This window comes from Pocillopora damicornis, chromosome 11, assembly GCF_964200805.1.
Source record: "Pocillopora damicornis chromosome 11, jaPocDami1.2, whole genome shotgun sequence".
Taxonomy (NCBI): domain Eukaryota; kingdom Metazoa; phylum Cnidaria; class Anthozoa; order Scleractinia; family Pocilloporidae; genus Pocillopora; species Pocillopora damicornis.
The window spans coordinates 22088664-22102443 of NC_142680.1; the positions used below are offsets into that span (position 1 = coordinate 22088664).

General features: G+C 37.5%; 3 protein-coding genes across 3 annotated transcripts in view; all 3 read left to right on the forward strand.

The window, feature by feature from the left end:
* The first annotated feature begins 987 nt into the window (after window positions 1–987).
* Window positions 988–2652, forward strand: LOC149038273 (melanocortin receptor 5-like). The gene has a single exon (XM_089187206.1). It carries the CDS (start codon window positions 1131–1133, stop codon window positions 2058–2060), a length of 930 nt encoding a protein of 309 aa, XP_089043332.1. The 5' UTR covers window positions 988–1130; the 3' UTR covers window positions 2061–2652.
* Window positions 2653–5593: 2941 nt separating this feature from the next.
* Window positions 5594–7682, forward strand: LOC149038274 (melanocortin receptor 5-like). Its single transcript, XM_089187203.1, has one exon. The coding sequence runs from the start codon at window positions 6415–6417 to the stop codon at window positions 7345–7347; it is 933 nt and encodes a 310-aa protein (XP_089043329.1). The 5' UTR covers window positions 5594–6414; the 3' UTR covers window positions 7348–7682.
* Window positions 7683–8051: 369 nt separating this feature from the next.
* Window positions 8052–13780, forward strand: part of LOC113678410 (uncharacterized) — a 182325-nt gene continuing 176596 nt past the window's right edge. Inside the window, exon 1 of the mRNA XM_089187220.1 lies at window positions 8052–8113. The gene's annotated coding sequence lies outside the window, so the exon portion shown is untranslated. The remainder of the gene's footprint in view (window positions 8114–13780) is intronic.

Genomic DNA, 13780 nt, shown 5'->3' on the forward strand with positions numbered 1-13780 from the left:
CTGTCTCTCACAAACTGACAAAAGAGAGTTTCCTTATTATATCGTCAAACAAAAATATACCCGACGTCTTTGTGTTTGTTAAGGGAATTAACTTTTAACGCTAATTTGAATTTAAATTAAACTTATTCTACTGTGGGTATTTACATATGTGTAGAACGTCGAAAGAAACATAATCCGGCACGTAAACGAGGCCTAATACAAGTCCGAATCTGTCGTAGTAAGCAGGTGTCTTCTTAACAACTTATTCATTCCTCAGTGTGAGATATTAAGCACGAGGCAATGTTAGAGAGTTTGAAATATATGTCAGAGTTGGTTAAGACGAAGCCTCTCCTAGAACAATTGTAAACTTTTCATCAACCGTTGATAAGCTTTGACGACCCATCCCTTCATTTTCCATCTCGATTAATAAATTATTCTGTTTACTTCATAATTGGAAACTAACTGTCATCACCAAAGGAGAATCGTTAATTGCTCAAGAGAATCGCAGGAACAAAAATTGAATAACTTTCCTTTTACAGTTGTAGAAAGTGTTTTGCCAAAGGGATAACTTGATCCTGTTACTGTTTTATTGTTAATTCTAGTCGCATACGAAACGGAGAGAAAAAAACCTACAAAGCGAAGGTAGATACACAGTTAATTTCAAATATCTTGAAACAAGTTTGCATAGTTGAATAGTTGTGTTTTCTACGTAGTACATTGGGTGATTGTCACGAATTCAAGTTTTCTCCTAGTACAATTGACATCGCCAGAGTGAGCTTTTGCATTTTTAGCTTTCCGTAGCTGATAGTGATTCAAATCTCAACTTCACACGAAAGGAATGGACCCTTGATTTGCATCCATTATAATGAAATTTAATTCTGATAAAGAGCGACTCTTGCCGCCCTGCAAAAACACTGAAATAACAGATGTTTCTATAATTGCCTTTAATTGCTATTTCATAACAGAGGCACCCAAAGGTTCCCGGGAAAAAAATATTTTTTTGATCCAATCGAAAATTTCCTGATGCATTTTAACTGAGTAAGTCAGCATGCGATTGTTAGTTAGGAAGTAAAGCTACAGTAATCCTTGCTGTCATTTTTCGTTGCAAGAACAGAAACCTATGAGAAAAGGGAAACACTGAAGACAGAATTATGTCGACAACAAATTTCAGTAGCGGTAGAAGTCACACGAAATTATCTGAAGAACCGCTATGCTCTCCCTCTTTGCTGGGTGAGCATCAACAACAACTATCAATTTGCTTCTTAGCGGTTGACATTCTCCTCTCCATCACAGCATTTGCTGGAAATTTTCTTATCCTTGTGGCACTTCACAAGGAATCTTCCCTGCATCCGCCGTCAAAACTCCTGTATGGTTGTCTGGCAACAACTGATCTGTTAGTTGGTCTTGCTTCCCTGCCCCTATATGTTCTATATTGGATGTCCGTGGTTCAAGAACACTGGAACCTTTGTCGATACGTAAGGGACGCAGCCTACATCACAGGCTATGTATTGTTTTTAGTGTCTTTGATGACGATGACGGCCATAAGCTTGGACAGACTTCTCGCCCTGTTGTTGGGACTGCGATACAAGCAAATTGTAACTTTGAAGCGCACGTATATTATTGTAACTACCTTTTGGGTTTTTACCCTTGTCGCTACTTTAAGTGGATTATTTTATCACCGTATAATCTTTCTGTACAGCTCCCTAGTTATATTATTTTTCCTGGTAATATCATTCGCATCGTACACAAAGATTTTTTGCACTCTCAGATATCACCAAGCACAAGTACTAGATCAACAACAGCTGAACCAAACAAATGCACTGAACATGGCGCGATTCAGAAAGGCAGTATACAGTGCACTGTGGGTGCAGTTGGCATTAGTTGTTTGTTATGCACCAATATGTACAGTGAATATTGTGATCGCTCATACCAAAAAATATTCATTTCTCCTAGTCGTCATCTGGAAAGTAGCAGTTATTTTACTTTGCTTCAACTCGACGTTAAACCCGTTCCTTTACTGCTGGAAGATTAGTGAAGTGAGACAAGCAGTGAAGCAGACAATTAGACAAGCACTTTGCTGAGTTAGGTTTTCCTCGAGTTGTTCCTCAGACTTTGAAAGCAGAATCCCTAAGTCACGATTATTGTTTGAGAGAAGTCGTTAAGTACGTTTTTGAATAAAAGTAAATAAGTGGCTCAATAGAATAGTTGCATAGGCTGTTGTCGAAAGTCTTTATATCTCTGAGAAAAATTTAACGACAGACTAGGTAACCGTAGCTATGTGTTTTCAAAAATATGGTTTCTTGCCGCTATGCTAAAATACAAGATGTCATAATCGAAGAAAAGATATGCAAACATTTTACTTTCATGTTTTCTCCTCTTAGCAATATGAAGGCATCAGATAAAACTTCGAAGAGTAGTGTAAGAGATGTGTTTGAGGCCGATGTTGTGTGTTTGGAGAAAACTATTTCGACTCATTTTTCCTGTCATTAAAAGAAAGCGCTTGACGTTGATGTTGACGCCATATTGCCAAAAGAGACAGTCCAGTTTAAGTCTAGAATTTGTTTGTTTTGTGATCAGAAAATTACCCGTAAAGCTTATGTGAAGAAGTTTCTGTTACTTGTATATTTAACTGAAAGTTGCGAAAGTATATGAAATAAAATTGATCATCTCTGTTTGTTATGGAATTTTTTTACAGATCGATCGATGTGCTGAAGTTATATTGGCAACGGCGAAAAACAAGTTTCGTATTGAAAGTGGAAATGTGATCATCGCAGTAAATTTTCCAATTTAAGCAATTGGAAAGAAGAAGCCTGAAAAAAAATCAGGGCTTCAACGGGATTCGAACCCGTGACCTCCGCGATACCGGTGCGATGCTCTACCAACTGAGCTATGAAGCCACACATTGGGAGCGAGGTCAATTTATTGAGTTCATATCTTCCCGTGCAGTGAAATGATGTGAAGTTTATATGAAATAATTCATATTTGTACTGCGGTTGTAGATGAAAGTGGAAATGTGATCATCGCAGTAAATTTTCCAATTTAAGCAATTGGAAAGAAGAAGCCTGAAAAAAAAATCAGGGCTTCAACGGGATTCGAACCCGTGACCTCCGCGATACCGGTGCGATGCTCTACCAACTGAGCTATGAAGCCACACTATTTTACACTTTCATCTACAACCGCAGTACAAATATGAATTATTTCATATAAACTCCACATCATTTCACTGCACGGGAAGATATGAACTCAATAAATTGACCTCGCTCCCAATGTGTGGCTTCATAGCTCAGTTGGTAGAGCATCGCACCGGTATCGCGGAGGTCACGTGTTCGAATCCCGTTGAAGCCCTGATTTTTTTTTTTTTTTTTTTTTTCAGGCTTCTTCTTTCCAATTGCTTAAATTGGAAAATTTACTGCGATGATCACATTTCCACTTTCATCTACAACCGCAGTACAAATATGAATTATTTCATATAAACTCCACATCATTTCACTGCACGGGAAGATATGAACTCAATAAATTGACCTCGCTCCCAATGTGTGGCTTCATAGCTCAGTTGGTAGAGCATCGCACCGGTATCGCGGAGGTCACGGGTTCGAATCCCGTTGAAGCCCTGATTTTTTTCAGGCTTCTTCTTTCCAATTGCTTAAATTGGAAAATTTACTGCGATGATCACATTTCCCCTTTCATCTACAACCGCAGTACAAATATGAATTATTTCATATAAACTCCACATCATTTCACTGCACGGGAAGATATGAACTCAATAAATTGACCTCGCTCCCAATGTGTGGCTTCATAGCTCAGTTGGTAGAGCATCGCACCGGTATCGCGGAGGTCACGGGTTCGAATCCCGTTGAAGCCCTGATTTTTTTCAGGCTTCTTCTTTCCAATTGCTTAAATTGGAAAATTTACTGCGATGATCACATTTCCACTTTCATCTACAACCGCAGTACAAATATGAATTATTTCATATAAACTCCACCAGTTTCGTATTATTGTATAGAGGTCACCATATGTTCAGTTTCTTACTGGTGTATCTTTAGGTTGTCTCTGAGTTTTACGGATTTTATTTCCTCCATTTCCGAGTGATTAACTGCTGTCCCAAAGTTCCTCAAATGTCTTTTTATTCGTTTTCAAAGCTTTATTATGAGCTCAGAATTTGCTTCAATACCATACCATCTAATTATCGGCCTAAAAACGACATGTTTATTTCGCCCATTAAAGAAGTGATAAAATAGATCTTTTAAGACCTAGGAGTCTCATATCGCATTGTAAAACAAAAAAATATCGCCCATGTCTTTGTGTTTGTCAAGGAAATTCCCTTTCAATGCTAATTTGAAATTAAACTGAAACGTTATCTAGTAAAATCAACAGCTGGTTGCGACAAACATCTTTTTGATTGATTAGTTTTAAAGCTACCGTCGCTGTACTGAAAAGAAAATTCCCTGGGAAAGAACTCTTTCTGAGGAAGGATTGACGCATCTCTTAGCAATTAATTAAGTCATTCATCTAGTTTTTCTTTCAGCTAATCTTTGCATCTTTGGCCTTACATCCTCAAACTTATTCAATTCGCATTGAAGCCATAATATTGAGTGCCTTCTCGCAAGCTAAATAAAGCGGGATTGTTTGTTGCAACATGAAATAATAATTTTAAAGATGTCTTTGAATAGTTTTCTGTTATTCATATTTCATACGTGATGTACATGACAAGTTAAGCACAAAAAAAGCTTTTTTGACACGGCGAACAATTTTCTGACGTATTTCAAACGTGTAAACAATAGTGAGGAGGTTTTTATTTGAAATGTTACGTAGGAAATAGGGTTTTAGGGATCGTTCTTGTGCAATTGGCGTTAACTAAAATGAAATATTTTTCTGGATGCTCTCACAGATTAACTCATGGCAAGAATATTGTCAACTTTTGAAATATTTGATATATCCAGTTTAATGCTGGTCTGTGTTTTCTTCAAGTTTTCTTGATCCTATGTCTACCGACCCGAGTGATTAACTGTTCCTAACTTTCGCTCCTTTTTCCTTGAACTCGTTCCATGCCGCTTTTTAGGAATTCAGAATTCACCACAATACAGGGATAATCTTTGCACTTAATTACCGGTCCAAAAGAATGACAGTATATTTAAATATACCGTTGAAACCGCTTATGCTGTCATTCAAAAACTGACAAAAGAGAATTTCCTTATCATATCGTCAAACAGAAATATTACTGACCGATGTCTGTGTGCTTGCTAAAGGAATTAACATTAAAGGAAGAAAAATTGTAGATCGAAAATGACAAATGTAAAGTTGGAATAAAAATTGGCATCAAAGGAAAAGAAATTTTTTTTTGGTACCCGATGGAACTCTGGGATTAAAACGATATCGAGCGCGTAGTGCCATCATGGCTGATGGTTTCTCCACCTCCTTTATTTTCAGTAAGCGCCCATTTCTCTTATCTTGTTGACCAAAGGGATGAAGAAAGGAAATAACATCGTGGGGCGAAATAGGCAAAATAGGCAAAACAGTTTTTGTTAAAAAATCATCATAACTTTCCTGACGAAAGTGAAAAAGCTGGTAGAGAACGAGTTTGAAAAAATCGATGGCGCGCGGCGTAACATCGTGTTATGGTTTTGTTTTTAATATCAGTCCGGGGACGAAAAACGGAAAGAAAAAACCTGTCATTACAAATTGATTCAAACATTTAAAAATACGTTTACATCTGTGACCAAAATTTACATTTAAATTGTTTGATGCATTCGTAGATTGTCTCAAATCGCACTTTTCTAAGACCAAATAAAATCGCGCCAGCTTGAAATTTTAATTTCCAATTTTTCATTGCTACTAATGACACAAGTCTGAACTTCACACGAATAATATGGACACCAGGTTAGCACCCTATCAGTGAAAGTTGATCTAGATAAAAGGAGATTGTTCGTCGTTCTTTTAAAAGAATTATACCACAGATGTCTCTCCATTTTCTACTTATTTCCATTTCATACCTGAGGCACTTCAAAGGTTCAATTTTTGAACACAACTGACAATTTTCTGACGTATTTTAAACGAGTAAACACTGATGAAGAATTCTCAGTGTGTATAAATATCATTATTGAAGTATGAGGTGTAAATGATCGTAGCTGGATGTGGGCTGTTTAGACGACATATTACTCGTTGCAATCTTAGATAACCTACAAGAAATTTCAGAAGAGTTGGAACACAGACGAAAACAATTGAAGAACTGCTATGCTCTCCTCTTTGTTGGTTGAGCTTCAACCAGAATCAGTTTCATACCTGAGGCATCCCACAGCTGCAAATTTCTGACGCATTTTAAATGATTAAACGCGAGGGAGGAAGTCTATATGAAAGGTTTCAGTTATCATAGTTCGGCGTGTCCTGTTTAGACGAAATATTTCTCGTTGCAAGAACAGGGGAAACGAATCCAGAATTATGTCGACAACAAATTTCACCAGAGGTGGAACAAAGACAAAAATATTTCAAGAACTGCGATGCTACCCCTCTTTGATAGGTGGGCTTCAATCAGTATTAGGTTTTTTCGCAGCAATCAACATTTTCCTGGCCATCACAGCATTTCTTGGTAATTCTCTTATCCTTGTTGCCCTTCACAAGGAATCTTCCCTTCATCCGCCGTCCAAACTCTTGTATCGCTGTCTGGCAACAACTGACCTGTTGGTTGGTCTTGTTGCTCAGCCTCTCCATGTAAGTTATTTGATGTCCGCAGTTCACGAACACTGGAGCTTTTGTCATTACGCAAGAGAAGCAACTTACATTACAAGCGTAGCATTATGTGGAGTTTCTTTGCTGACGATGGCGGTAATAAGCGTGGACAGGCTTCTTGCCCTGTTGTTGGGGCTGAGATACAAAGAGATTGTGACTTTGAAACGCATTTATATCATTATAGCTAGCTTTTGGGTTTTTTGTCTCGTCGCCTCTTTATGCGCCATTTTCGATCAGCGTATAACCATTTTGTGTACCTTGATATCTATACTACTTTCGCTGCTTATTTCACCCGCCTCGTACACAAAGATTTTTCGCACTCTTAGAAATCATCAGGCACAATTACAACAACAGCCGAGCCAACCAAATGCACTGAACATGGCGCGATACAGAAAAGCAGTGCACAGTGCACTGTGGGTACAGTCAGTATTAGTTATTTGTTATACACCATGCCTTATTGTGGTATTTGTAATCACTTCTAGTACAAAATATTCATCAAACTCAGTCGTCGCATGGGAAATGGCAATTATCCTTACTTACTTAAACTCGACGTTCAACCCGTTTCTTTACTGCTGGAAGATTAGTGAGGTGAGACGAGCAATGAAGCAGACAATCAGACAAGCACTTTGCTGTCCATGGAGTTAGACCATCCTCGAGTTATATATGATCGTATAAGTACTTTCAGTGCAAAGCTGACCGATAGAGAACGCTTTTCGCTTAAACTTTTGCTCGAGGTCTGTCGATAGTATCTTTTGCTAGTCACGTAAAACAAAATAAAGAAAAGGTAATGGAAACACAAACCAAAACTTTTAAAAAATATTTTTCATGCTACTAAACCTTTTTTGAGCGCATAAATTATTAATCCAAGGAAAGATATACGTGCACAAGAGGATATGTAATCTCTTATAATCTCTTGACTTAAATTATACTCTCATGAATGTTATTATAAGAAAGCGAAAGAAATAAAATTGACTATAACATTTTTTAGTAAAGACTACGCGGGATGCGGTTTCAGAGGGTTGCTGCTCTAGTGCCGATCGATCCTTCATTAAATTAAACATTTACACGGATTATCATGAATGTTTTGAATTAATTAACGATATATTTTACAAAGTACAAGTTAACAAGCTTTAAATAGCCTATACTGAGTTAATAATATTCTAAATTTGTTCAGTTTCTCGTGAAATAATGGCTCTACCTTCTCGAACGCACGTGTACGCTTGGTAAAATCCTACCTGACATAAAAAATTGAAACAGGGCTCTTGTTTCGCATTCTTGGAGTTCGGGTAATTCGAGTTTTTATTGAACGAATCGGTTGACAATGCTGCACATGTGATGAAAGTTTTTGAAGAAATCTGCCGCAAAATTTTCCTCTGAACAGTTCAGTCGACCAAAACGACACAGTGCAGAAGTAGGTAACGAATAATATTGTCTATTGAAACTAAAGCTCGTCTTAAAGCTGCGGTTTTTCTAAGTGAGCGAGACGCTGAGCGTTTAGTTCGATTTAAAGACCGCATTGAGCGAACATCAACAGATGTTTCAGAACCGTTTGCTTCAAAAAACTGAAAATCTAAAATGAGTCCGCAGTGAAGACCGTCAAACGAATTAATCCTTTGTAAACAATATCAGAGCATTGGATAAAACTTAAAAAGTGGTTTAAGAGTGGTCGTCTATGAAAATCGAGAAAAGGTGTTGAAAATGAAAAAATTAAAATTTTTTCAAACTTTGCCAAAACATAGGTCTAAATGGCCTTAGTTATGGAAAAATATAAAAATGCCGAAAAAAAATTATGTTGGGGGAACGGTGGCATTTTGTGTTTTGGGGGTTCATAACCGTGTTTTCCCGGTTAAATAGTGCACCTCAAGATAACGGCCGAAAAAAACTTATTTCGCCAGCAATTCGGAAACAACATAACAATTCTAAAACAAGAGATATTTTTCAAAGGTTCTTAAGTATTTTTTCCAAGATTCCTTAAAAAAACGATTTTTTTATGAATTTTCTAATTCGGGTGAAATTTCATCCATCAAAACATAGCTCAACTTTGGCGACTAAAATCGGCCATTGTCACATGGCTCCATAAACTGACCATGAGACAATAATCATTGTCAAGAACAAGGCTTCTTCTTTTAGAAACTGCAATAAATTTTTTGGGCTATTTAAACCACTTTTGAGAGCGATTTATATAAGCGTATTTGAGCTCAAGAGGCGCTTTACGTGACCAACGTGACTTGCACGTCATATTAAGAAAAACATTACCAAAACACTCGAATTCCCTCTTATTTCATATAAAAACTTCGAAACAGGTCTCTTTCATATTAAATATACATATGATTTTCTCCTGAAGCCAAAAAGTCAAGGCAATCTGGGCAATCTTCGATAGTCTAGTATATGCAAATTTCTGGTTTATGTTGTTACAATGGTCATATTCGTAACTAATACCAACCCAACGATAACAAAAACTTTTTTAACATCAGAAGGAATTGCCCAGGCTATAATTACACAAAACGTTACTTTTAGAAGTGGTTTCCATGCCAAGAGTACGCACTTTAACCCGCTTCACCGTTTTCAAAACTTATCCATGCTACCATTTCTCGCCACTGCAGTGCGATCGATGGTATGCGATTGCGTTACACACAGGAAGTCCATCAAGTGAGAATGATACAGAAGATGATTCAACAAATGATTCTGTTAAGATGATTTAACAGATGATTCTGTTAAGATGATTTAACAGATGATTCTGTTAAAAACAACGTTTTTAACAGAACAAGGTTGCTCTTTATAAAATCCTTTCGATCTAAAACATGTTTATGTAAACGTGAGGTTTTCACTGTCAATTTTTTTTTATAACAAAGCTACAAAGGGATAATGACGTATCGTAGCCGTGTATGACGCATATGCACATATTGTACTTAATTCTCTCAAGGCAGTTGGAATAATGTTGGTGTCCCTCTATTCCAAGAGTCATTACTTTCTGAATACGAAGACTATGGTCACTTCCAGCTGGAAAGTTCCTATTTTTCTTTTCACGTACACGGATTTATCAGGTCATTGATCAGACCAACGTATGGCGCTTTTCGTGTAGCAGGAAGGGAATCAATTTCCAATTGGAAATATGTGCATATATCTTGAAGGAAAGAAATAATGAAACGAGTAAGCTTGTTCGTGGCATACAGTTGACAGAGGTTGTATGTGTCATACAAAATGGGATGACTAAGCTGGCACTCTTGAATTATCTTGTCATGAGCTGAGGAGTATGCCATTTCTTCATTAATGGCTGGTACATCGATCTCTGCCACCGATCCGCCTGTTTGATCTTTGCTGCTGACCTTGAGAAATACGACTTTATCTGCTGTGGTGATAAAAACTCGCCAACAGCAAATCGACGCTCTCCGTTTTCATTTTTAGCGCGACGCATATCACTCGCAACTTGGGATGGATCTTCTTTGTAACCAGTCTCCTGGCCAAGTTTGAACTTTTCATCGAGATAATTCTTTTGGTTTTCGTTGAAATGCTTTGATTTCTTAGACGCCCTCAGTGCCCAGCCTTCCGAAAGTTTTGTCGACCTTGACATCAGTACAGTAAAGCTGGCCATTTGAGGTTGTGTGCTTGTTCCTTCTGTCAGCTTTTGCACATAGAGTATCTTTGCTTTTATCAATGAGGGTAGTTTTCTCTTCCACTATCCTGATACTATCTCTTATCAAGGTGGCGGTCAGGATGGAATTCTGATGTATACTCACGTGACCCCCACCGGAACTGAAGCGTAGATGTTAAAGCATAAAGCTTTTGAGACTGTTGCAGAGTCATGCCTCGATCACCTTTCCGAGAAGACTTCCCATGTGGAGCCCAATCCGATGGACAGGAGCATTTTTTTTTATTGCATAACCATCTAGTCCCGAAGTCGTCTCTATGTCTGGGACAAATTGAAAGTTCTTTATGCCTTTCCTCGACTTCAAATATACCTGAAAAAGCGAAGTCGTTTACTTGTTCACTCAGAATGATAGAAATAGAAAGCAAAAGAAACAAGCAAACCAAAGAAACAAACGCACACACACACACACAAACAAAAACATAAGACAACGAAACAAACAAACGAAATTTCATATCATGGGAACTTAGTTTGGTGTAGAGGGTGCGAAATTCAATGCAAGCCCCGGCCCTCCCCCAGACCCATTTCGTAAAATAATGTAAATATAATGGATCTAATTTATAATAGTTATATAATATGTGTACTTATTAAATAAATGAATGAATGGATGAATAAATAAATAAATGTATAAATGAAGGAATGAAAGAAGGAAGGAATGGATGATAAATAAATAAATAAATTGTAGGCATGGACCAATGCTTTATATTTCATGACAACATATAATGCTGTTTAGCATCCTGTTGTCTTGGATTCAAGCGTTTATGTGGATTCAAGAGATAAATCGTAAAGCAAAGATAAAATCAAGGGCGTTGAACTGTGTCACGTTATAACCTCATTGATCTTAGTGCAAAAAAGAAAAGCAGGACAAAGAGGGATACAGTATTTGCCTTTGCTAAACATTCTTGACATCTTTGATAATGAGATATTTACCTGCTCTGGCGAGAAGAAAAATGGACTCACTTTTCAGCTGAGCATCATGGCATTTATATGTTTTAAAATGACCTTGGATGTCTCTTTTGCACTTAGTTAGGACTATGCATTTACTTTCTCCACTAGTCTTGCGGAAACTACAAGAACCACCAACGAGCTCGGAGTAGCAACATGTCGGCATTTTAGCAAACGAATCAATTTCAGACAATGCCGAGCAAGGAAGGGGAAGGCGAAGATAAGCATTCTCACGCTCATGGGCTTCCTGTGCGTAACGCAATCACAAAAGGGTGCGAGATGAAACTGACTGTTAATGGTTGTTACAGAGTTCTCCTCCCGATCGGTCACTTTTTTAAATCCTAAATTAAGAGGGGGGGGGGACAATATTGCATGAAAAATGTTTGAAAATATTTAATATATTCAAGTTTTATTGAATCCATTCCTTCCACTTCCGAGCGATTTATTATTGCTGATTTTCGCTTCTTTATTTCTTTAAAGTTGTTTGATAAACCTCTTTTGGAATTGATAATTAACCACGCTGCAGAAAACGTTTTTTACCACCTAATCATCGTCCCAAAAGAATGACAGTATATCTAAATAAACTGCTAATTCTGGAAGATTAGTGAAGTGAGACAAAAAGTGAAGCAGACAATTAAAGAAACATATGGTTGAGTCAGGTCTTCCTCGGGTTGTTCTTCAGACTTTCTATCAACACTTACTCGTTTATCCTATCAACGTCACTCTTCCTTAGTAGGGACAGTTTTTGCTTTATACTGTGAGTGATAAAAAAAGGAAATTATTTTATTTTTATTTTTACCTCTTAGCGCCAAGTTATTCAAAGATTAAACTTACCAAGTTGAATAAACATGTAATGTAGTTGTGACGCGCAACACAGTTAGGCGACAAACATCCAGCCTCTCTTAATTGACAAAGACAATTTGCAGGGAAATTTGCTATAAAAAAACCTTTCTTAAATTTGGAGGGAACTTTTAGAGTTTATTGATGGAATAACGTGACAGAATTACCCGTTACAAAGAAGTTTACAAACAGTTATATTTAATGCGACTCCTGGGAAGAAATTAACAGCTCATGTGACAGAAGAAGCATTGAGTATTCGCATGTTAAATAAGTGAACCGCCTTACTGAGAAAGTTTCAATGAAAAGGTCTACGTGATTGCAGCCTGGCAGGCGCTTTGAAGACAAAAATATCTCTCGTTACATGCAGTTACAAGTAACCTGAAGAAAAAGCGAAGAAAGTGATTATTGAGTAACGAAATTAAATGATGAATAATTTTTTTTGACAAAGCATTGTCTTTCGTTTTCAATAAATGCGCTATACCTGAATAAAATGATTGTTCGTCTGAGCGACGAAGGATTATCTATCGCGCCATAAGATATTAACATTCTCAGATGTTTTGTTCTTACCTCGTTTTGATAAATCATAGCTGAGGCAAAAGTGAGGCTTAACGAAAAATGGTTCACCATTTTTTTTTGTATACAATTCACAGTATTTCCGAGCATTTCAAACGAGTAAAAGGGACTGAAAAAGTTTTCATATGATAATTCTGAAAAAAGCAAAGTTTAAGTGATCAACGCTGGGCAGGTGCTCTCAAGACGAAATATTTTCTTTTGCGATCATACGTATTCTGAAGGAAAAAGCTAAATGACTGCAGAATGATCGCGGAAACAAATCTAACCGAAGATGGAGCACCCCTTCTTTGGTAGATAGATTTCAACCACAATCCATCTACTACTCAGCAGTTTACGTTCTCCTCTCCTTCATAACCAGTCTTGAGAGTTCTCTTATCTTTTTTTGCCCTTCACAAACTCTTGTATCGTTGTCTGGCAACAACTGACCTGTTGGTTGGCATTTTTAGCCGGTCTATCATGGCTACTTACTATATGTCCTTGGTTCACGAACACTGGAGTCTCTGTCAATGCGCAAGGGACGCAGCCTAAATTATGTGGAGTGTCTTTGTCAACGATGACGGCCATAAGCGTGGACAGGCTTCTAGCCCTGATGTTGGGGCTGAGATACAGACATACTGTAACTTTGAAGCGCACATATCTCATTGTAGCCATCTTCTGGGTTTTCTCAAGTTTCGCCGGGTTGTTGTATTTTTTAAATTACCGCATAACCTTATGGCTTGGCCGTATAGGCATATCACTATATTTGCTAACCTCAATCATCTTGTACACAAAGATTTTTTGTACTCTCCGTCATCATCGGTCTGAAGGATGTGGATGCTTTGTTCTTACCTTGTTTTGAAACAAATGACAAAACGAGTTAACGATACCCAAACGAAACTGAAAGCGTTGCGATCAAAAGAGCTTGCACTGAATCAAATCGATAATTTGGATATCCTTTGTAACTCTCCCGAATTACTTATTTTGTCCAAGGTAAATGCCAGGCATTGCTTGCGAATTTTTGTGAATTCGACAGCTGTAACTTGTTCAAACAAGCTCAGCTTAATAAGCTTGTAACTAACACGAAGCGGCAATACA

Excerpts from the sequence above, each read along its gene's own strand:
- LOC149038273 (XM_089187206.1), top strand. The coding sequence starts at position 1,131 with ATGTCGACAACAAATTTCAGTAGCGGTAGAAGTCACACGAAATTATCT.
- LOC149038274 (XM_089187203.1), top strand. The coding sequence starts at position 6,415 with ATGTCGACAACAAATTTCACCAGAGGTGGAACAAAGACAAAAATATTT.